Here is a 25180-nt window from a genome sequence, read left to right on the forward strand (position 1 = left end):
TCAGTTTGCATCACTTCCTGACAAAGGAACATGACTTTTATAGCATCTCCAGCGAGGTCTGTGATTGAAATGAAAGCGAGAGAATGAGTGAGGAAGTCTCGGCGTGTGAAAGGGGATCGGCATCTTTGAAATCCTCATCTGCCGATGGGAGAAGTTCGACTGCATCACTTTGTTACTGGAAGGAACCTTGCCGCATCAGCCTGAGTGACAACCCACAGGGCCTTGATGCTGACAGCGCAAGAGAGATGCCGCCTGTTGCATCAGGCTCAATGTATGTGCCTCTGATCAGCATCGGATAGGAAGATCATCTTCAAGATGATGATAAAGGAGGTAGAATTGAGAACATGCCACTCAAAAGGAAAGCGAGACCAGCCTCTGTGCTCCAGCAAGCTTTTTGAAGAGAAAAAGAAAAGGCAAGCAAAACGCATGTCTCAATGCTTGCAGGAAGGAGAAAGGATAAAAGGGACGGCAAAAGGGGATGCAACTGACAGGGGCCTGGTTGAGAAGGGGGCTTTGATGGCCTTCAAACTACACATGCCCTATCTAGACATTTCCATTCCAGCTAAAGAACCCAAGGTCCTCTTTAGCAGCAACACAAGTGGTGAGGGGCTGTGAAGTCAGTAGTAAAGCATATGCTGTGATAGAGGAAGGTCCCTGGTTGGAATCTCAGCGTCTCCAGTTAATGGATTTCAAGAATGAAGGAGCGGGAAAAAACCTCCATTTGAGAACATGGAGAGTGGGGGAATTCGGGAGGTTAAAATAGCTCCATAGCAAGCTAAGATGAGCTGTCTAGGTGGAGCCATAAGGACCACTTGGCTTAGATGATAACCACCACAGGTGTAGGCTTGGAGCCACCTGGCTCAATTGCCTTCTGGCCACCATGACCCTAAGGACAACGGCCCAGCAGGAACATTCCCTACAAGATGAAGGAAGATTCTACCGTGAAGGACTAAGACTGGGATAGATAGATCGTCTGATTTAGTAGAAAGTTTCAGTTTCATGTGGTCTCACATGTGGTTCATATTGTCTGTATGTGGCTTGTGATTCATATGTGTGGTCCGTGGGTGGTTCATCTGGTCCGTGTTGGAAAGTGGCCACAGCTCAATGGTGGAGCTTTGTATGCAACAACGTAAAAAGAAGGGTGAGGAGGAAAACCCAAACTCAACCTGAAATATCCTGAAAGTGCTACAAGGGTCAAACTATATCAATTAAATTTAAATCAAAAAAATTATTTATTATGCTGTGTGTGGGGTGTGGGGTGTCCTTAAGACATAGCTGACTTATGATGACCCCTGGCGGAGTTTTCATGGCATGAGACTATCAGAGGTGGTTTGCCATTGCCTGCCTCTGCAGCCCTGGTCTTCCTTGGAGGTCTCCCATCCAATTACTAAAACCAAGGCCGACCCTGCTTAGCTTCTGAGATCTGATGAGATCAGGCTCACCTGGGCTATCCAGATCAGAGATTATGCAGTATACACCATAATAAAATTAAAATCAAGGGGCCTGAATGTCTGACTACATTAAGAGTCAGAGCAAGGTTTACATAAGCTGTAATATGTCCCAAACCAGTTAATGTAGCCTAACATTCAGGACCCTTGTTTTTAATTTTCTTGTTGTGTACACTGCATAATAAATAATTATTTTCATTCTGTTTTATTTGATATAACTTGACCCTTGTAAACTCTTCAGAGCTTTGCATGTACAAGCTCCTGGGTCTGTTCCCAGTTTCCAGTGAGGTTTCAGGTGAAAGATATGGAGTGTGAGCCTATTATGGGCTGGAAGGCAGCAAGGACCTGAGACCTCAGAGTTTCTCCATTCCTTGCAGCAATGAATAACCACCACTTGGCCTCCATGCAGATAATTTCGGCCTCCCTCCTCCACCTCCAATGGCTTCAGTTTCTCTGCATCGGGTGGATGTGAAAATTGCTTTGAGACAGTCAGATGAAACTTGCTGTCAAGATGGAAACGAATTAGTGTTATTTACTGTCTCATTAATCTTGGATGAAAAGCGAGGCAATCTGGTTACACTGAGATTCTCCTCCCCCTCCCCCCAACCAAAGTTTAGGAATCAAGGATTTGAAGAAGTAGGTCAAGAAGAAATCTGTTTCTGGAGTCCAATGTTCAGGTTCCCATTTTTAGAAGAATTAACAATCCTTCGAGTGATAGGTGCTATGAGTTGGGTGCAGGGCAGGAGAAACTAACCTGCAGTTCCCGGCGGCATTGTTAGTGATCAATATGATGGGACAGCTGCAGAAAAGCATCACCAGATAGTAGCTCCACAATCCATTTCTAAATTTGTTTTTTGCACATAACACTGGCTGATAGAGTGATTCAGTCCTTGCGTGAAATCAAAAGATCAAATAATAAAGGCCAGTCTCTTGAAGGTGTTCCTTGCACCGTATGTCTGGGTTGCTTTGATGTGTGTTATGTGCACACATCAGTGAATACAGCATACAGAAAACAGAGCGGAAGTTTCACTAATGTGCACTGGATGGTTCCATGGCTTGGTGGCAGTGATTGTTTTGCATGCAGAAAGTCCCAAATTCAATCCCCAGCTTCTTCAGTTAAAATGGTGTTACCCAAATGGGGTGTCTCCTTGTGAGCTGGGGAAATTAGCATTCAAGGAGACACAGCAAGAGGGGGTAACTGCAGGAGCTCCACCTATATATATATACCAGGATCCTTCCCTTAGAGAACTCTCAAGTAAACAGGCAGGTGTACAACAGAAAAGGATTCTTTATTAATAGGGAGGTAAAAGGCAAGCATACAGAGAACACACACAGCATACACATAGAGCTAACTAGAAAACATGGAGGAAAATGGGAAAGAGCAATTGGGATGGAGTGATATTTACCAGTCCTGGAGAGAGAAGAAGGTCCATGGAAATGGTAGCGAGAATGGCCAGTGTCTCAAGGAAGGAGAGAGAGAGAGCTCAGACATAGTCTGATGGTGCGTGGATGGGTCCAGAACATACACACACACACACAGAGCACATGGCCGGGCAGCCCAGGTATAGATCAAAACATTTCCTGGGGCAAAACTGATATCTTGCCCAAAAGAACAATACCTTAATGGCTGTCTCCAGAGGTGGACAAAACTTTGGGACACACTAGATATGATTATCTAGGAGGAACTATAGGTGAGAAAAGTGCTTGATGCCGTGCAATTGCTGGACGAGAAGGGATTATCAGGTCCCTGGGTAGCACAGATTGGGAAAGGGGGTGAGGAAAGATCAGAAAGGTGTGGACATGATTAACTCAAGAACTCTTGGTGGGCCTCTTCGTTTCACTTGCGTGCTTCTCCGGGGAATGGAGGGGCAGCTGATAAGTCTGACTCACCTTCTGGTAATTTTCCAACTCCAACTGGAATTGGCATCTGCTTGGCCTTGCCAAGCAGTGTTTTGTGCTTGAAGCACACAAGGAAAAGGGGTTTGTGATTTCCCATATTCATAATGTAATGAAGGGGTCTGTCTGCTAACAAAGGAGAGCTTTGTGCCTATCCGAGCAAACAATACTGACTTAATAGACCAAGGGCCTCACTCAGTACGAGGCAGCTTCATGCACTCATGAGATGCCACTTCAGCAATAATCCTTCATGCTTCTGTGTTCACCTGTGAAATGCTGGAGGGCCTGCAGTGGGCCGCCAGGCTTCTGTAGCAACAGGTCTGGCACACTGGCGCATGTTAATCCAGAACTACAGTCTGTGCAGTCGTGTCAGAAGGCTGGTTCCAGTTTGAAGCACACTGTTGAATCTTGGAAGAGATCAAGAGCTGGCAGATGCCTCTGTGGCTTAAATCAATAAAAAAAAAACGCTCGCTAGTCTAATTGTCTATCCAGGAAGGGAGTTGCCTGAACTGACAGTGCTAACGTGGACGATGTTATTCTTGGGTTAGCCTCAGGGGCTGAATTTGCAGCCTTATGAATGTCCAGCTCTGTGCAGAAGCCGGCTTCTCGGCACTGCGTTTTTGGAAAGTAGGTTGCTGATGCCAGGCGGAAAAGGTCTCGTTTCGAGCTCCCCTTCAGATCTTCAACTTGCTCAAGCCACTTCAGTGTTCTTTCAAGCTTTTTGATATGACTGATGTTGAAGCAGCATTTTGAGACATTGCACGTTGGGGCGGGGGGGAGCTTTGTCCGCAAGGAAAAGCATCTCTTTTTTTATGGTGGCTTCTTAATGCTAGGCCTGATGCAAAAACAACCGGAAAAGGTCAGCTGGGGGCAGCCACATTTCTACACATTTTCAGCTAGATTTGATGGGAACCGAAGAGGCTTTTAAAAAAAAAAAAAAAAACCAGGCAGAGGCTAGTTTCGATGTTGTCACTTTGCCACAGGCTGGTTCAGATGATGCATGGACTTATGTACAGTGAAGAGGAAGGAGGAGAGGGAAAGCACTTTTTATTTTCTTGAGCACCCACTCTGACTAAAGATAAAGTGTGCTGTTGAGTTGTAACCAGCTCATGGTAACCCCACAAATATGCACATGAATGTACATGAAGCTGCATTATACTGAATCAGACCCTCAGTCCGTCAAGGTCCGTGCTATCTACTTAATGCAGCACTGGCTCTCCAGAATCCCAGGCTGAGCTCTTTTGCCTGGTTCTTTTAACTGGAGACCTTGGGGATCGAACCTGGGATCCCTGCCACCCAGCCGTATCCTCTCCCCTTCATCCTCGCGGAGTTTACAAGGCAAGAGATGAGCAGAAGTGGTTTGCTGTTTCTTTCCCTTGCATTGCAACCCCTCTCTTCCTTGGTGGCCCTCCCATCCATGGACTGGCCCAGTTTAGCTTCTGATCTCTGATGCAAATGGGCTAGGCTGGGCTGTTAGGGCTGCCTTCCCCATCTGTAATGGTTGCAAATATCCATGTGGCGGAGTAATATTCGAATGTGGCCACAAGCTCAGGGCTTGAGTATGCTGAGTTTGGTCCAATTCAGACGTTGCCCCAAAAGATGGGCCACCCACTGGTGTTTGCCAAGCATGTCAGCTGCCCACTTTTTGCCCTCATGGATAATCTGTAAGGGGAAAGGCAAACTCCATATGCATTACATTCTCTCCAAAATCTAGAAATAAGAAATAGAAAGTTGCAGGGGTCATTTCGTAGAAAAAGAGCTGGAGGAACTCATCAGCATAACTCATTAGCATATGTCACACCTCTTGCCATCACCGGAAGTGTGTTATTAGCATAACCTATTTGCATATGCCACACCCCCTGACATCACCTATCCTGGCTGTTTTGGACCCAATCCTGGCCATTCAGGGCCGGAATTGGGCTCAAAATGGACCGAAATTGGTCATTTTTGGCCCTTTGGGGGCCAAAACAGCCCAGATCGGCTCAGTGCTGAGCAGGGGAGGGTTCCCCCACCCGGCACTGATCCAATGCAGGTTGTTTCGGCTCCAATCCAGGCCGAAACAGGCCCCAAATGGCCGAAAGTCAGGTGGGCGGGGCCACCTGACATGTGACCTTTTTGGAGAACTGCCAGAACTGCGTTCCTGCGCACTCCCCCTCGAAATGAGCCCTGGAAGGTTGGCAGATTCCTAATGCATCAGAAACAAGACCAGACAACTCAGAAGTCCAAATCCAGGGTGAAACTGATATGTATTTTGGAAGCATTCCTAGTAGATACATTCCCAAAGTCTTATCACAGAAGGGGCTGCGCCATTCATTTCATTGCCACGAAGATTCCACGTTCTCCATCCCATTGTGCTTGAAGAAGAATGTTGTTCTCCAGAGAGACCTATGTGCAATTGACTTTTGACTGGCCACCTCTCCATTCTTGGTTTGGAAGTCCCCCTCAGCTGAGTTTGGATGGGGGCCACCGTGAGATCCGACCTTTCTCCAGGTTCTTTGGGCATATTTCATTTTCTGTTCACATCATGATTATATAACCTTGTGCTTATATACTGCTCTTCTGGACAGATCAGTGCCGCACTCAGTTGTTTACAAAGTCAGTGTTGTTATTATCCCCACAAACAGACACTCTGTGAGGTAGGTGGAGCTGAGAGAGCTCTGAGAGAGCTATGACTGACCCAAGGTCACCCAGCTGGCTTCAAGCGGAGGAGTGGGGAATCAAACCTGGCTCTCCGGATTACAGTCCTGCTGCTCTTAACCACTACACCAAATCGGCTTTCAGTGTTTTAGTACTTTCTCATTCAGTTGTTCCTCAGCCATCACACAAGTTGGACTGCTTCTGTGAAAGAAGCTAAGGTGAATTCAGGTTTTCCTATCTGTGCAGTCAAAGTCAAATGGATGCAAATTTTTCAAACCGTTCAGGCTCTTTGTGGGAAGTATATAAAAGGTTTCTGTGATCAGAGGCAGAAATTTCTCGAGAGTTATGCTGTGATTACTTCAGAAGAAGTGCCTGGAAGATTCCACCCCCCGAGTCTTGAAGTCAATCCAACTCATAATACATAACACTGACTTGGGTCAAATCATAGTAGCACAGACAGAACTCTCTGTGGTGCAAAGGTTAAAAGATGACCTCCATAAGAAGTGTGGCTCCCATGTACCAATGTCGAGATGTAATTGGTGCATTCATGCCCTTCCTATGCTTGTTTAAATGAATGTGCCAGAGCGAAGTTTCAACTCTTTAAGGTTGTCAAGGTAATTTGTGACACTGCACAGTCAATGCCTGATTAAATGAAATCTTAGAAGTGAGAAAGGAGTGGGCTGTATAGGACAGCCAGTGTATGTAGTGATAGCCCCTAGCATAGATGGCTTTCAAAGGGTGTTAAGACAAATTCTTGGAGAATAATTCCTCCAATGGCAACTAGCCGGAGAATCTCTCAGGGGCATTGAATACCAATGCTAGCAGCAGGCAACATCAAAGGAAGGGTTTGTTTGTCAGCTGTCCAAGGTAACTAGTTGGACACAGGGTGCTGGACTGAGAGCCAAGCTACAAGTGATGAATGCCTGGCAAGTGAACAGACTCACATGTATTCCTCCCTGTTCACTTGCCCTCCACTTGCGCTCCACTTGATCAAGTGGAGAGCAAGTGAATGGCAAGTGAACAGTGAAGAATACATGTGAGTCTGTTCACTTGCCAGGCAAGTGTCATTCATCACTTGTAGCTTGGCTCTGAGTGGAGAAGTGGTTTGCTCTAGCAGGGTGTGTCATTTCAGCACCCTGGAGAGCGTTTTGCTCCTGAAGAAATCTGGTAGGACCAGAATATGATACATAAAGGAGTCAAATGCTTATAAACATATTTAATTTGCATACTTTTTTCTGTTTTCAGATCTAGATTGCCTTGAATTTTAGTCTGTAACATACACTGTCTTGAGTATAAAGGTAGGTGTTGTATCTTACCCTTTTGTAGCAACTGTTGTGCTGCAAAATAACACACTTTGTAAACCACTCCTGAGTGTGGCATTAAGTTGTGCTGAAGCATGGTATATAAATTGAATGTTGTTGTTGTCGTTGTTTATGGCCGGGTCTACATACCAGCTTTACAGCAGTTCTGGGAGTCAGCCACACATACCCTGCTTCCAAGAGAGCTAAACTTCAAGATAAAACTGCAAAGTGTTTCACCGTCTGAGAGCATACCAATAAGTTTTAACCTGGATCTTCCACATTGTTCTGCTTCATAAATAAATAGTTCCTAGTTATACATTCAAGTGTCAAGTCATGCAGTGTGCCCAACACCATAGAAAGAGCCACTCCACTTCCCACCATGGCCACAGATTCTCAGACTTGTTGGATCAGAGAGACCACCTCATCCGTGGCAGAGAACCCCAAGAGATAAAGCTTCACTAACCTCTTTTTTGACTCTCCCACAAAACTCCCTGGATGCAACGCTTGTACGTGAAAGCAAGCTCTTCAAAGATTTAATGTGCCAAATCCGCACAGGGGAAGGTGGGAAAGTTAAAATTCTGGAACAGCCTTGTTTTCAGTCTTTGGAGACAAAGCTCCATTAATCTTTCATATTCTCTCTCATCTTGTCACTGCCTGCTTCGGATGCTATCAGGAAATGCACTAAAAACAGCACACTAAGGGGCAAAGGAAGGGTGTAGGCTGGAGGGCAGGATTTAGGAGAACTCAGGCTCAAGATTGTTTATCAGCAAACACGCCATCCTTGTTAGCATAAAATAAAGCTAAGTGCCCTCTAGAGAGGCAGTGTTATCTCCCCATATCTCGATTTTGACATGTGAGTGTAAATGGCATATTCTCCGATGTTTTACAGATAAAAATTGGGAAGTATGTCAAACCAAGGATTGCTAATTAAGCTCTCCCCCTGCCTGCTGTTATCCTGTGCTGAAGCTTCTTTGTTGCTTGCTATACAGTTTTCGGTGACATTGCAATCTTGCAGATGTTCTTTTGGGAAAGGTATACTAAGAGGGAGAATGCCCCTAAATCGTTCTGCTGTATGATCAACTTTTAGCAGCTGTGAAGCCTGAAATAGCAAGGTTTGCACTGCATGGTGCCTTAAGCCACTTTTTAAACAGGCTTTTTGCCTCAGTTTTAGGGCCAAAGTGTGTGTGTGGCGGGGGGGGGGGGGTTGTGCCTTTCTCACACAACTTATCCAATCTGTTATGTTGTCCCCCCTACCCAAATCACTTTTCATGGGATGTTTCTCTTTGATGGAACATATCTGTTGGCTGACTACCCAGATTTATATGTTCCCTTATATGGCATTGCCTCTGCAAACCTGAACTCTCTTTGCAGACCTAGCAACACATTAACTGTGTGAAGGGGCTTCTTTTACTTCTGTAGGCTAATTTTAAGGCCCGACTCCCCCTTTCTATTCCCCTTCTTTTAATCTCCATTCTCACCTGCTTCAAAGAAAGAGAAGGCAGCAGCAGAGAGAAAATCAGGGCAGAGGAACAGTGCAGAAGTGCCCTTAACTTGCGTGCATGCACATTTGATGTTCCCTCTCATGCACATCAAAAATCTGCAAGCAGAGCCAGTTGTCCAGAACTAAATATATGTATTTTTTTCTGAAAATCTTGCACAAAAACATGACCAGTTCGAAAGAGTAAATGGAGGTTAAACCACACTATACAAAAAGTAACAACAAGTAAAGCCAGTGCATGCACAACAACCCCCTCTCCAAAAACCTAGTAGCCTATGCCATTCAAACAAAAAGTATAAAAACTGGGATCGACCATGTGGGAACAACCAATGGGTATTTGGGCAATCTGGGCAGGCAGAAAGAAGTGCAAAAAGAGGGAAGTAAACAGGGATCAATAGAAGTAAATGGGATTTATTCTCCCTAGTAACCCCTCAAAGGTCCTCTTTTGCGCTAAAGAAATGGATAGAATTCTGCAATCAAAAATCCTTTCAGTAATTTTGAATTAATGCAAAATTCAACCATCACTATATAATAGGATGCTCTTGCTCCACAGGCCCCCTGCCCTTCCATCTCTTTGCAGCCCCATCATTCATCTCTTAGTCCTTGTGCATCCCATCCAGCTACCCACTTCCCTACCATAATCTGCACTGGAATTTCAGAATTTTGCAGAGCGTAAGCCTTTCCCCATAGCTGTAATATTTGTGAACATTCTGTGACATCGTGGCCAGTCAAGCCCAGTGTGAGAACAGAACAGGCTTGCAGGGGATAAGCAAATGGTGTGTGGCACGCTAGAGATGAAAGATTCCTTGTGATTCTCCCCACGCCCAATCTCGCTAGAACATTCCCTGCATAACCTTGCCGGTAAGGCAAAGTTTATCTGCTTGCATTCATGAGCGAAGAAGCTTCACAGGTCTTGTAATCCATTCATGCTATTGCTGTACCTTTTTACTGTGGGCACTCAGACGCTTGCAAATCAGGCTCGGGTTTTAAGGACGCCGGGTCACCCTCTCGCACTTTGTAAGAACGTGTGGCTTCGTTCGAGCACACCTGAGAAGGGTGCTAACAACTTCCCTCTGTTGGCTCTACTTTCAAAACCGTTGTTGCTGCTGCAACTAGCTTTTCTGAGTGGGGTGTTCTTGGAGGGGGCCCTTAAAGTATAAATAAGACAGGGACAGACAACAGACAGTTGTGAAGAGCTCGATGACCCCTTGTCAGCTACTGCCTCAGTATAGTTCGGCTGAGAAATAAATACTTGAGGAAGGAAGGACTTCCTCTTGGTGGCCTAATGTGGTCCAGTGTTGTTATGAGAAGAAGAGTTTCTTTTTCCAAAATGGACTTATTTAGATATAGCCATTGATTCCTCTCATTCCCTTTTTTTCTCTGTTAAAAGAGGGATTTCTCTTCCTAGACGGATCAATGCATCCTTTTGTAATGTCAGCCCTAGTAGTTGTTTTATGTGACACGACACAGGGTGGTGCTCTGGCTGGAACGTTTGGGAAGACACTGCCTGCCTCTGCGCATCTACCAAGCGATTTTTCTGAAAATTGTGCAGAACCTCCCCTTCATCTTGATTTTCTCTTTGATAAAAATGGCATTGATTTGAAATGAACTCCAAGTTCCTAAAAAGAGAAAAAGAAATGGGTTGTTGGATTGCAGGGAGGAAACTAGTTAGAGAGGAATTAAGAGAATTTATCTTAATACACCTAACTAAGTTCATGGGAGGCAAAAAGGAGTGAGCTGTTGCAGGGTGGGGGGGATTCTGCAAAAGTATGGAAAGAGTCGATGACGAACCGTGGGTATTACAAAGAGGAAGACGAAATGAGGTTTCGGAAACCTTTCGTATCCCTCCCCAACCCAGGACCTCAAATCTACTAGGACAGTCACTCATTTACTCTTAATTGTTGTTTGCAGCTCAGAGCCAAGCTTCAAGTGACGTCTTACACAGGTTGGACACTTGTCAGCTTCCCTCAAGTTTTGATGGGAAATGTAGGCATCCTGGACTTGCAGCTGTAATGGAGAGCCAAGCTGTAAAACCAGGACGCCTACATTTCCCATCCAAACTTGAGGTAAGCTGACAAGTGTCCAACCTGTGTCAGGCGTCACTTGTAGCTTGGCTGTCAGCCACAAATATTCTGGCAATGGTACTGAGTCCATATTAGATTCATGCCATGGGCCCATTCTTTCTGTCTGTGCAAGCATAAGAACCCTTTGATGGGAGTAATCCACAAATATAAAATGGGACTCCCTTCCCAGAAGGGCTTCGGATCGCCCTATGACAGAGTCATGCTCAAAGGCTGCTGTGAGTGTTGGAAATGGCCATCAATTGAGAATGTGTTGCTGGAGAAAACACTGGGTGTGGAGTCTTTTGATCAGGATGAGAATTGCTGAATATTTTTTCTGCCCTTGAAAAGTTATTTATACAAAACGAGTTACGTGGGCTGGCTGCTCATTGGACGGGGGCGTCTTAATACCCCGTTTGCAGTGTCTGACCTGTAGAAAGAACACATGTGCCTGTGTATTATATGCCATCAAGTCATCTTCGACCTATGACGACCCTATGAATGAAAGACCTCCAAAATCTTTAACAGACTTGGGTGGGGTTTCCCCTCCTGGTTATTGTATGTTTTGGTGCCCATAAGGCAGAAATGATGCCCATAAGGCAGAAATGATGCCCATAAGGCATAAAGAAATAGAACTCCACCACTACTGCACAGATGCCAAGCTGTTCACCACTGTGCCTGAGGCCAAGAGAACCAAGGCACTGTTCATGAGCTATCACGGCTGTTGACTAAGATACATGCTTGCCACAAAATTTGTGCCACCTCGCTTTTGTGGCAAAGCTGTGTGCTGGTAACTGAGATTACCTGGCAGTCTCAGCAGCTGGCTACCACCCATGAAGTTTATGACTTTTCCCCCCTACCACCTCTGACGTCAACCTCTTGCAGGCTCGCAATAACTAGCCAATTCTCTCAAGCATTTAAACTAGAAAGGAAAAGGATGAGAGAACATTATATTTTGTTAACAGAGGAGCATTAAACTTTGATGGGTACATGTTTGTGCAGTGCCTTCCATGAAAGGCTGGGGGCCGAGGTTCCTCCAGCCATTTCCCATTAATACATCTTCCAGAGAGTTGCCGGTTATGTAAACTTTAAATAGATGGCTTGTCGTCTGAGAACTGAGCCTTTCATAGATCTCTTTGATGGAGCCGTTTTTTAAAAAGTGTGTGTGTGGGGGAAATAGGGGCAGAGAGGGAACACTCACAACCTTCCATCCATAAAAGATGAACGAGGCTGTCAGAGAATCTAAAAGAGTTATTATGAAGATGTTGGCTTCAGGAACAGTTTGCTTGCAACAAGAAGCCCCCCCCCTTTCCCCCACATGGCACAAGTCACATCCAATCTCATCCATGTTATTGGCAGCAGGAAAGAGACTTCCTTAGCATAAAAAATGGACATTTTTTTAATTTTTAAAGACGGAGGATTTCCTAGATATAAATCAATTATTTATGGCATCAGCAAGGGAGATATTAAGTATCAGGGAGAACTTCTTTCCTCACTGGATTCCACCTCCCTTGTGTTTTTTGGATCAATCAATTAAACCTATTGAGAGTGCCATTATTTCTGTATACAGCATCTTGACATGAATATACTATTGGCTGCATCAAGTTTGCTTTTGTGTGGTGTTATACCAATGAATCTGTCCGTGCGTCCATCAGTAAAACACTACAGAAAAAGAAACTTGAAGCAATCATATGCATGACCCACCCCCCAGTGCTTTTATCAATGTTGTAGGTGGTAGGCCAAGCATCATAATATAAAGTCAATCCATATATAATGTAAAGAATGATTTGAAACAAAATGTTGTTCCAGTACTGAATTTTAACAACTCCTCCTCCTTGCTTATGTTCTTTCAATAACGTGTTTTATCTTTTTCGGGGGGGGGGTGCAGTTTTAATCTCCCAATGCTGAAATCAAGTGCTTGAGAGTTGTTAGTCTCTTGATTATGGCAGGCGTTAAATATGAAGTCTCTAATACTGCCTGCTGTCAGCTGCTGTCAGCTCCACTGAATGTCAGCGATCAAATGTAAACATGATGCTGCCAAGCACTAAACACCATTGCATTTCAACTGCTGAGCAATGTTAAATGTGCGGTGTCCACTGCCAGCTATTGAAATCAAAGACTGTGTGGTATGATGCACTGATATGAAACAGTCTGGGGAATGCTTGTCTGATACTTCAGTATTTGGGGAATATTTGACATCGACATTCTCAAAGAAGACTGGTGAGGAGTAGTATGGAGAGCAGAGAGAAACAGGAACCTTATGGTGCCTTAAAGACTCACTAGCTTTTTAATTCTAGCATCATTTGCTAGAAACTAGAGCCCACTTTCTCACATCCATGAAAGGTGCCCTCAGATGGCAGGCATATATAAAATATGGGGTTATGAAGAAAGCTCATTTTGTTAACTAGTAAAGAGCACAGTAGCACCTTTAAGACTAACCAACTTTATTGTAGCATAAGCTTTCGAGAGCCACAGCTCGCTTCGTCAGATGCGTGGAGGGTATGAAGAAACTGGCCAGAGATATATAGGTGGTGAGGGGAGGAGGGAGAGGGTGCAGGGAGTGAGGGTCATATAAATGTAAATAAGTTACAAGAAGCCGTGAAAGAGGTGGAGTGCACGATTCAGGCTGGGTGTGTCCCTCCTCTCCATGGCAGAATCCGGACAAAATGCCCGAAGGCAGTTACTTTTGGTAATGAGATAACCATTTATAGTCTCTATACAATCCAAGTCTGACTGAGTCAAATTTACATATGTAAATTTTTAAGAGCAGTCTTACAGAAAACTTAAGAAGGTGCCTGCTGGGTCAGAGGAACGTTCCATCTGGACAACGGTCAACCAGGTGCCATGGACTTCCCATAGCAGGACCATAGAGGCCAAAGCCTCTCCTTGCTGATTGCTCCCCAGTAGCTGGGATTCAGATATACTACCTTTCAACATGGATGTTCCATAGCCATTGCAGCCGTTGAAGGACCTCTTCTCCATGAACCTGTCCAAATCTCTTTTAACATCATTTGTAGTTAGCAGGCATCTCTGTGCCCTGCGGCTGTGAGTTTACTGCCTTATCAACAAATACTCCCTCAATTCCTCCCCCTCCTGCTAAACTAGCAAGTAGTTTGCCCTTCTTCTTCTCTGCAGCCCAACAGGCATGGTGCCAGCAACGCAAATGAGGGTCTTCGTTGTCTCTCCTGCGTTGCTATTTTTTAATGTAAGTTGCTAGGAAAGTGCATTATTTTTCCATTAAAAATTCATTTTGAAGTGGATCAGTTTCACGGCAGGTAATTAACCGACTTTCCCTTCTCCATTAACTGTCCCCAGAGTTTGCAGGGGTCTTTGGCTTCTCCTCTTTTTTTTCCCCTCTCCATTTCATTCCCTTCCAATCCATTTACAATTTGCTTCTCCTCTTTTATCAAGGGAAAGCTCCCTTTTCCTCGGCAGCTGGAAATCAGCATAATCCGATCAAGAAAGCCAATGGATGCTTTCCACAGGTGATCTCTTTCTGTTTTTAAGCTCACCTTTCCTCCAGGGAGCTTAGGACAACCTGCATGGCTCTTCCCCTGCTTTGTTCTCATAACCCCCTTGTGGGGTAGTTCAGGTTGCAAGAGGGTGACTGGCTCAAAGTCACCCAATGAGCTTCATAACAGAGCAGAGATTTGAATTTGGATCTCCCGGGTCCTATTCTTAGCATGCTGTCTCAGTATTTGTCTGATGGTTCCCCCCCCCCCCGCCCACAATCTAGCAATAGAGATTTGATCCTCCACAGGCATTGCAGAGCAGTAACCGGTCAGTGTTAACCACCTTGGACTTTCTTCTTCTGTGGTTCAGCCACCCAAAATTGTCTCCCTTAGCCCCATCCTCTGCAATACAGGGCTGATAATATTAGCTTGCCCTACAGAGTGGTTGTGTGAGTATTCATTCATTCATTTACTTCCCACCTCTCTTGCCAATGGAGACTCCAAGTAGCTCAAATCCTCGCTCAGCCATGATATTCAACACTGGAGGACCTTGGGCCCCTTTTTTCTCTTTCCTGCCCCACAGGGAGAACTGGTCACTGTGGGAGACCGGCTTTCATTTGAAGTTGGGTTTCAATCTGGGTCACACAAGGCCAGAGACCCAGAGGAAATCCTTGACTTGGAGTGTCAGGGTTGTGCTTAGCAGAGCTGTGGGGAGGAGGAAAAGAGTGGAGGAGAGAAAATAGAGAGGAAGGGAAACCCAGGAAACTTGCCCTGAGCCTCTTGGAGTGGGGAGCAGAAGAAAACTCAGATAGACAGGAAAGATAAATCAGTATCAGTGAAGACTGGAAATTCTTCTTTATGGCTTGTAAAAATTCTCCTTAGCTCTAACCTGACTAACAGTAGCTAGAAAGCACTGTAAAGAAGAGTTAACCTTTAACATACTGGAGTACACCATCGTCCTACGATACTAATTTGTCCTATCAAGTTTGCCTTAAAGTCCTCATTCCTTAAGAATTGTCTATTCAGTCAGTCTTTGTCTTCAAAAGAGGCATATCCTCTTATTTCTCAGGGACAGTGGTTTGAGTTCCTAGTAATTCCATACTGAGCCCTGATATTTGGGAGGGGGGTGTAGGAAGTATGCTTTGTTGAGTTCAGCTTTTTCCTTGGGTTCTCTAGAACTCAAAACTTCTGAGCAGGAGGAGTGAACTCATAAACATGCCGTTAAACAAGTTAGAACCTTGATCAATCGGGTTAGTATTGACTACTGTCAGGTGGTGGCTCTCCGGGGCTGTTTCCACGCTACTCACCTTCTTCCACAAAACTCGTGTGAGAAGACGCTATCTTCCACGGTTTTTTCCGTGACGTTGCGCCCCGTTCCAGAATAAGGTGAGTGGTGTGGAAACAGCCCAGGATCTCAGGCCGAGGCCTTTCTCATTTTCTACTTGCTCCTTTTACCTGGGGGATGCTGGGAACCGAACCTTCTATGTGTAAAGCAGATATTCTACCACTGAGCCACAGCTCCTCCTCAGAGATGAAGTTGTCTTGCCTCTAGTGTAGCTACATGTCAATGCACACACACGAAAAGTAAAGGTCTCGCATGAACATGATAATCTTGAGGTGTTGAAATGTTTTGATATTTTAATATACTTAGGTGGAAAGATGGCAGGGCTATATGTTTTAAATAAATATGTGTTTTCTATGCTGGCAAGGCTCATTTTGAATTGTTGCTGGCAGGTTTTAGGATGGTTATGTTCTTCTCCTAACAGATCTTTAACCTAAAGAACCAACGCGTCCTTGACTTTCCAATCAATGCCGAATAGGCTGCTGCAGAGTAAATGGATTTCTTATATAGAAGATAGAGCAGAGCTTTCTGCCCGTCAGGGTGTTAGACATTTGACTTGAACCCCATCTGTGGAATGCTGGCAAGTTGGCTGACCTAGTGCCTTTGTGACCTCATCACTGCTATGACAACCAACAGCTGTACTGAAGAAAACAATCCGCCACAGCTCTGTTGGGTTTATTCAAGGAGAGGGGTGGAAGTTAAGAGACACTCAGAAGCATTCGGGAAGGATGAATCCATTCAGTTTGTACTGATACCTATTTAAAACTGATTCTTTTTGCAAAACAATGATCAGAGTTACAGACAGAGAAAGGCTTGGGAGCCCCATTTCATCACAAGAGGATGTTTCAGGACTGAGAGCCTCACTTTCTTCTTTACTGGTAAGTTCCCCCACGGCTCAGTGGTAAAGCATCTGCCTTGCATGGAGAAGTCCCCAGGGTTCCAGCCCCAGGTAGTCATTTATGGGAAATACTCCTACCTGACACCCTAGCCAACCACCGTCAATCTGAGTAGACAATACTGACCTTGGCCATTTCCACGCGTCCCGGCATAGCGCTAAACTTATGGAATGAGAGAGTCTTCCTAGTGTGATTTCTGGCATCATTGCACCCCGATTCCGTTCTCGTGGCGCAATGATGTCAGAAATCGCTCCAGGAAGACACTCTCATTGCGTAAGTATAGCGCTATGCCAGGACATGTGGAAACGGCCCTTGATTGGGTTGGTCATGTGTCAGGTGCTGAATGGAACCTAAGTCTCAACTCCAAGAACTGAAATGTGGGCCAGTAAAAATGGTCTGGATCTCTGGATGACTTAAGCAAAAGATTGAGAGCAAAAGATGTTGTGCTGGAACATACCTAAATGGGTCACTGCAGGTTTTTATGGACCTTTGGGCATAGGGCTTTCCATCATCTATCTACAGTAGCTAATTAATGCTCCTCTTCCTCCAAGGAACTTAGAGCAGTTTACATGGGTCTCCCTTCCCAATTTTGTCCTCAACACAACCCTGTGAGATGGGTTAGGTTTGAGGGATGTTTATTGGCCCAGGATCACCCAGCGAGCTTCCAAAACAGAGTCGGCATTCCAACTTGAGTCTCCCCCATGGACGATGCTAGCTCTCCATAGACTTCCCCCCTGCTCCTGTGGCCACATCCCCTCCACATTGTGGCTCTGTTACCCTCCCAGCATGCCTACTTTGCTTCCCCTAAATCATGGCAATGTTGGAGGGAACAAAATGTTGTCTTTTCGCACTCCTCTTAACACCGTTGGTACCAGCAATTCTAAAAGGAAGGATCAAGACCAGGGCTCATTTTGAGGGGGAACGCCTAGGAATGCAGTTCCAGCTAGGGTTGCCAGCTCCTGGTTGGGAAATTCCTGGAGATTTGGGGGGTGGAGCCTGGAAAGGGTGGGGTTTGGAGGGAGAGGGACTTCAGCTGGCTATAATGCCATAGAGTCCACCTTCCAAGACAGCCATTTTTTCCAGGGGAACTGATCTCTGTCACGTGGAGATCAGTTGTAATTCCGGGAGATCTCCAGCCACCACCTGGGGCCTGGCAACTCTAGTTCTGGCAGTTCCCCAAAGAAGTCACATGTCAGGTGGCCCCGCCCACCTGACTCTTGGCCATTTAGGACCCATTTCAGCCTGGATTGGGGCCAAAACGGCCTGGATCGGGCCTCTGACGGGTGGTGGATCACTCTCCCGCTCAGCAGTGGCCCGATCCTGACCATTTTGGGCCCCTTTTCATCCATTTTCAGCCCCTTTTTGCCATTTTGGGCCCTATTTCGACCCTGAATGGCCAGGACTGGGTCCAAAACAGCCAGGATAGGTGATGTCAGGGGGTGTGGCATATGCACATCAGTTGTGCTAATGACACATTTCCAGTGATGTCAAGGGGTGTGGCATATGCTAATGAGTTGTGCTAACGAGTTCCTCCAGTTCTTTTTCTACAAAATGACCCCTGATCAAGACTATGTGGAAGGGCTTCTGGTCAGATGCCAAGAAGAGCAGGAGCAGGGGGTTGGACTAGATGGTCTGTATGGCCCCTTCCAACTCTATGATTCTATGATTCTATGAAGAGACTGTAGGGTGTGAATCTTCTTTGCTGACTCGAAAGACTTTTCCCATTTGTTACTGGGCTATCAATCCAGAGTCTCCACTTGGGGAAGAATGAAAGGAACCTAAACTTGAAGAAAACTAGGCACATATGCTAGGGAAAAAAACAGAACTAAAGAACAAAATTTCACTGAGTCCCTTGCACATCGGCTTCATTTGAACAACTCCAGACTCTGCAGAGTTGGAAGCATCCCAAAGGAGCCCTTCTGTTTGTCATCTTTGAATCCACCTCTTAGAGCTCCGTGGGTATTGTTATTGTAGAAAGGGGAGAAGGTTACTGCAGGTAATCGCCCACAGTTAATGCAACGCTCTCTCAGCAGGCTTTGGCTGGCTTTCCATTTCCACACGGATGTTTTTTCGACCCGAGAAACCCTTCTGCCTTGAAATTGAATCCCATTATTTCTTTTTTTTCCCCCTCGATTCTGTGGGCTGCAGGCCTTCTGTGATTCTAATGAGATTTGCTTCAACGGCCCCTCTACCTGATCACATTGATTTTATTTCCCCTCGAGTTCTTCCCTTCAGGTTGTTTATAACTAATTATGCATTCCACCCTGCCGAGCCTTTGTAACTAAATCTGAGTGCAAATACCTCTGGTCAAGTTTACCAGTTGGGAAAATGTCCTCTTTGAGAAAGCAAAGCAGCCAAGAGTGAGAGGGAAATGTAAAGCCCACCATGGGCACCACCGAAGACCTTTCTCTGGCCAGGGTGAGTCAGAAACTGCTTGATCCACATAGGTGGCTCAGGCACCAATGGCACATTGCATGTGGATTGGTTTGAAGCCGCTTCCATGCCCGTACGCATGTATTGGCTGCATGGAACCCATATCTATCTTTATTGCAAGAATATCCACAGGAAGCTTGGAATCAATCGTGCCTCTATTTTGTTATAATGATGTGGCTAATTGACTGCAACCTGGATTCTAACTTCCACCATCCCCATAGAGTGGGCTGGGAAGAAGGAACAAGTATTTTAAAAGCTATCTAAACCTAACCAACACTGAAAGAATGAAATATTTTTCTCCTCTTCCTTTCCCCTTGCAATAAAACAGTAAGGGCAATGTCTCTGCTTTGCACTGGGCCCCAGCCAAGCTTAGCAAAGAAAGAATGCTCCAGGCCAATCCTACTGGAAGAACAGTTGTACAAAAGGTGCTGAAGCCGAAATGAGATTCTGGAAATGGAGATGAGAAGTGATTTTTAAAAAGCCATACACATTGCTTGCAAACATATATTCTGTTGAATTATGCCTTTCATTTTATTTATTTAGTGACATCTGTATAGCTCCTTTTCCTCCCATGGGGACCCAAAGCAGCTTACACATCATTCTCCCGTTCTCCATTTTTTCGTCACAACAGCTACCCTGGGAAGTAGGTTAGGCCGAGAAGTTTTTGTGACTGGCCCAAGGTCACCCAACGAGCTTCCATGGCAGAGTGAGGATTCGAACCTGGGTCTCCCACATCCTAATCTGATGTTCTAACCACTGCTCCACTATGAGAATATTCTCGCCTGAACGTTCATTCATCAACAAGATTTTAAGACTGGGTCTTTTTAAAGAATACTACTAAGTTATCTTTTGAAAGCAAAGTTAAAAGGTTTATTTGGGGGGAAGCTCTTTTTCTTTTGCCAGATTTCCAAACTACACCAAAAAGGGGGACAAAAATGATCCAGCTCTTAGAAAACAAAATGAGTTTCCAGCTTGTCTCTCTACAAGGCTGGACTCTGTTTAATTACAAATTTTAAAATCTGTTTACAGAAGCCGAAGAAGATGCCCATTGACAGGGCTGAGTGGGGAAGTTATTTTGATGAAAGTGGCCATATTCTAAAATCCCAAGAGTTTGTTTCATCCCAGATCTTGGAGAAGGTAAGTCACTGTAGGGGGTGAGGAACAGGGGTTCTACAGGTACGTTCATGTTTAATTCTGTGTGCCATGAATCGTGCATTTTTAAAATTCAGTGTGCTTCCTAATCTGTGATTGGTGTGTTTCTAATTCTTGCTGTTTCCACACAGACATTTTGTTCCCCTTTGGCTCCCGGACTACCAAAACATTTGGGGGAGCACTCACATGACATCATCCTCTATTTGTCCCATTGCCACATTTTCTCCTAGCTATTGTAATTTTTCCCAAATCTGCTTCGATACTCTCTTTACTAATGAGTGAACTCCCCCTAATTTGATTCAGCATTTAGCTTGGAAAACCAAGTTCTGTCCCCAAACAGCAAGAAAGAGTTTGGCTTTCTTTTTCCCACTCCATGTGGAAACCGTCATTGATGACATCTTGAATGCTGCTACAACATATTCGCAGGTGCGAAGAACTCTGGGAAATGTAGTTTCTCAGGGCATCCGAGACCATATTGTGGGTGCAGGCATCTTGAACGACATTTCCCAGGTTTACGGTCATGGTGGAGGCTGCCGTTTATTACTGTCCACTCTGTGAATGGGGAATTCTAGATTTTCCTCAATCTTGCAAGGTCACCTGCAAGATCAGAGCAACCTGGTCTTGTTTCTCCTTCCCAAAATGGCTGTCTCAGAGCACCTAACCGATGTGATAGAGATGTGACTTTTCTTCCCCATGCTTACTTAGCACATCTCTTGCACCGAGGTGATGTTGCCATGGCGATATGGAACCTTAGCAACTTTAGAAAGAGTCATCTCTCTAAGGCTGCTCTTTTTCATGGGTGTGGGAATGGCCAGCAAATAGCTTTCCAGCCAAGTCTACTGGCTTTGCAGTAGGATTTTTGGAAAACACACTGGGTTGGGATTCTTGGAACTGACATAGAAATAGCATCTGTTAACACAGTGTTTGAGTGGTGTGTGTGTGTGTGTGTGTGTGTGTGCATGTGGAGCTGTCACACACAATTAAAGGGGTTGTTGATGTTGTTACTCAGTCATCTTTACCCATGCATCAGTTAATCCAAAATATATTTTCAGGCTGGCAACAACTTAGTATAGTACAGTGACCTTTCTTTGGGAGCCTGTGGAATGTAAAATATAACCTTCAAGAAAAGCTGCATTAGGAAAGGCCACTTTTAGATAGTCTTTTCATCACCATCATCTCAAAAAAACTGAAGAAGCACCATCAGTTAATATGTCCCTCTCTGCGGATCAGTCAGTTAACTAGTTAAGTTGGTGGCTCTCAAATTTGAGACTGACTTCTAAACTTAACTTTTGGGACCCATCACTGTGGGCTGCTGGTTTTATCAGTCCAGGAGCCAAAGGACATAAGCCACATGTTTACTTTCTTCATGGCTTGTGGCTTGGAATGAAGTAAGTCACTGGAAATGCATGAAGGTCCATAGTAAAGGAGGGCTGGAGGAATGAATGAGGCAGCTTTAATAATAACAACATACTTTGTAAAACGCTCTGAGTGGGTGTTAAGTTGTCCTGAACGGCGGTATATAAATCGAATGTTGTTATTATTTACCCTCTTTTCTCCATTCCCACTTCTGGGAGGAAAGGGGCCCAACAATTTCTCTCCCAGCTTAAGAGTTTGAACCTCATGACCCACTTGCAAGAAATGTGTGACCTCTTTTTGGCTCACAACCCACAACCCTCAGCTTGGGTGCTAGGTATGGGAGTTAGGGAGGAGCCATCCTTTGGTGTCAGATCATCAAATTTGCATGCAGAAGGTCCCAGGTCCTCAGTCTCTCCATCCAGGAGGGTAACCTAGTAGCTGATGGGAAAGACCCTGGAGAGCTGCTGCAAATTTGAATACACAATACTGACCTTGAGGAAAATTAGACAAGATGCCCAGGCATGTGTCAGGTCCTGCAAGGTTCCCTGGGTAGTGTAGTCTTACAAAGAACAGCTGCTCAATGAGATTTTCCACTGGGGGAAGGGCGATGAGAGGGATTCTCTCTCTGTCTCTCTCTCTCTGTCTTTCAAAAAGTCTTGGCTCAGGTTTTCCTCCAGGCAGCTTGCGGGGAGGGGATGTAACAGGAGGCAAGAAATCCAGGGTGGCTTTTTTGCAAGAGAGAGAGAGAATCCGCGATGCAATTCTCCACTGGGGAGAGGAGTGGTGGTGGAAATTCTCTCTTTCTTGCAAAAAGCCATTCTGGATTTCCTGCCTCCTGTTACGTCCTCCACCCAGGTCCCAGAGGAAACCATGAGCCAAGGTTTTTTGAAAAAGAGAGAGAGAGAATCTCTCCCATAGCTTTTCCCCCAGTGGAGAATCGCATTAAGCGGCTGTTCTTTGTAAGACTACACTACCCAGGGAACCTTGCAGGACTCGACACGTGAAGAACACGTCTGGTGTCTCGTGTAGTTTGGCTCCTTGATAGACCAGCTGTCTGACTCAGTATAAGGTAGCATCACATGTGTTCATGGGTTTAAGGACCACTATTTTTTACAATATAATCCTATGCTGTGTTAGAAGGACTTTAGGATAGAACAGTTAATCATAGAAACACCATCCTATGCTGATTTACATGGAAGAAAATCTCCTTTAATTCAACAGGGGCATTGATAGCTTGTGCAAAGTCACCTGTTTGCCTACAGCCCCACTTTCCTAACCGGGGAGAGGACAGAACTGACTGTGCACTTCAACCTCAAGCAAATTTGTTTTAAAAAGCACTAGAGAATAATTAAGCTCGAGTAAGCAATCACAGCTCGTCGAACTGTTTTTCCAGGAACAGGAGCAACAAGTTTTGAGGTTGACAATGATGCTCTCCAAGTCCCAAAGACAGATGCCGTGGCTCGGATGATGGTTGCAAAAGATGCAGATGAGAATAGCTCGACAGCTTCCCAAAAAATTACACCAGAGATCAATAGGATCTGTTGGGGTCGCAGCACAAGCTAAATTTATCAAGGGCAAGACTAACATTTATAACAATCTGCGGAGCTTGGGGGAGGGGAGAACATTTTCACAGCTCTTGCTAAAAGTGGCAGGTTTCCCTGGGCTCCTCAGCCTTTGCAGCTGTTTTCAATGAAAGTTGAGGAAGCATTTCTCACCAGGCTGAAGAAAATAAATTGAGAACTGGCTCACCGCTGGGGGAAAAGAAGCCCAGTTCCTTGATGAGTAAAGTTAATATATTTCCCAATGAAGTCTAAAGAGACTGATGGATAGATAGATATTAATGAAGGCCACACAGGCCCGCACACCCACACAAAGACACATGCAGCTTGACCTGAAACGGCTTGCAATTTTGCAAGCAACCTTTGAGCACTCGAAAAATGTTCAGGCATTTGTGAACATTGGACACGTCGCTTGCAAATTGTGATTATGCACTTATGCAGTGGGACCTGAGCAGGCGAGCAAGCCTGCTTTCCCGGAGGCTGTCTGGCAAATTTGTGGCCGATAGGAGATCTAACTGGATCATAACAACAGTGTGTTTATATACCACTCTTCTAGACAGATTAGTGCGCACTCAGAACGGTGAAAAACTCAAGTGTTATTATTGTCCCCACAATACAGCTGGGGAGCTGCAGCTGAGAGGAGTGGCTTACCCAAGGCCACTTGCTGAACTCATGGTAGTAGTGGGATTAGAACCAGCAGTAGTGGGATTCGAACCAGCAGAGCTCAAAAACTTAGATTAGTTCAAGGCAGTTACACAGGATTCCTGATGGGAAGTTTCTTGCCAGTAAGTATCAGACCCAAAGCTGCTTAGGTTTACCAAAGCTGCTGTATCTTGCCTTCAAACAATGCTTGGGGACTCACTAGTTCCTGATATTTTTCCTGGTAAGTAGGTCTTTTGCAGAGTTGGGAGCCATTATCGACCCTGCCTCTCCCCTTTTGAATCTTGGCATCTTTGCACACAGCATGTCCAATGCGGGGGTGGGGGGGATTGCTGAGAATTTCCACAGAATATCATCCAGTTAGGAAGATGACCAGAGCCCAGGCTGCTAACCCAAATGAAGTTAAACCTGGGCTGTATTTCTACATGTGCTCATTTGTAATATGCTTCTGATTCCAAAAGAAAAGAAGCAAGATTTTGATCCTGCTGTGGAATGAGGAGGGCATCTTTGCCCCCATCCTCTTGAGAAAGGAGAAGTGGCCTGTTGTGGCTGGGAGTCAGGTGACAGACTGCCACATGCAACCTAGCCAATAGAAGCAGAGGAGGGGAGGTCTGTTTAAGGAGGACTTCCTGCCCTGAGTGTCGACTTACCATTCTGCAAGTTACCCACCCCAGCCCACACTTTGAAAGGACTGATGTTGAATTGTTTTTTTGGTCAAATGGCTTGTTGTCTCAATCATTTTGTTCAGACTTATAGACATTGATATTGCTTCTGTTTTCTCATGTGTCAAAAACTGTAGGTTTTGATTGGCTGGGTATTTCCAAACGGACCAACAGTTCTTCCCCCTGTCTTTTTCACCGATGGCATATGTCTTAGCAAATTCCCCTTCTCGTTTATATATAAGGCCATGCTTTAGTCCTCTTTTCCTATTCCCATCACATTCACTGGGCTTTCTGTATCTAAAACAAGGATGGACAGAAATTGCCTTGCCCCTCTTTATAGTATAATGGTCTCCATAACTGGTTATCAATACCCATCTTAACAAAATATTTTAACAACCCCCCCCCCAATGATGACCATTCTATCCTGCCAAATGCCTTTTTTTTTTAAGTTTTGCTAAAAATAAGAAAGACAGTTTCTTTCTCTTGGGATAAATCAAAGGTCAGGCTTTCAGAAATACAGAACAAAACTTGTGGTTCACAAAATGTTGACAGCCATTTTAGCTGGTGGGCTCAATGACATCCTGTGTGATTCGGAATAAGATTTGGCCTGTCAGCTAAAATGGTTGCCAACATTTTCAGTGAAATCTTAAGCAGAGTTACTCCGGTCTAAGCTCATTGAAATCAATGGGGTTAGACTGGAGTAACTCTGCTTAGCATTTATAAGTTTGTAAAGCATGTTTCAAAGGACTTCGATCCGTACTTTTCCACACTGGGTTTTGGAATTATTTTTTTTTGCCCAGGGTGTGTATGTGAGATCCCTCCTTCATT

At 45.0% G+C, this 25180-nt stretch overlaps 1 protein-coding gene across 1 annotated transcript in view; it reads left to right on the plus strand.

Annotated features, from left to right (window-relative positions):
- Nucleotides 1-18915: 18915 nt before the first annotated feature.
- Nucleotides 18916-25180, plus strand: part of TBC1D21 (TBC1 domain family member 21) — a 34881-nt gene continuing 28616 nt past the window's right edge. The window contains exons 1-2 of the mRNA XM_055002302.1: nucleotides 18916-18948; nucleotides 19993-20100. Coding sequence (XP_054858277.1) covers nucleotides 18916-18948; nucleotides 19993-20100 — 141 coding nt within the window. The remainder of the gene's footprint in view (nucleotides 18949-19992; nucleotides 20101-25180) is intronic.

This window comes from Eublepharis macularius, chromosome 18 (assembly GCF_028583425.1).
Source record: "Eublepharis macularius isolate TG4126 chromosome 18, MPM_Emac_v1.0, whole genome shotgun sequence".
NCBI classification, from domain to species: Eukaryota; Metazoa; Chordata; class Lepidosauria; order Squamata; family Eublepharidae; genus Eublepharis; species Eublepharis macularius.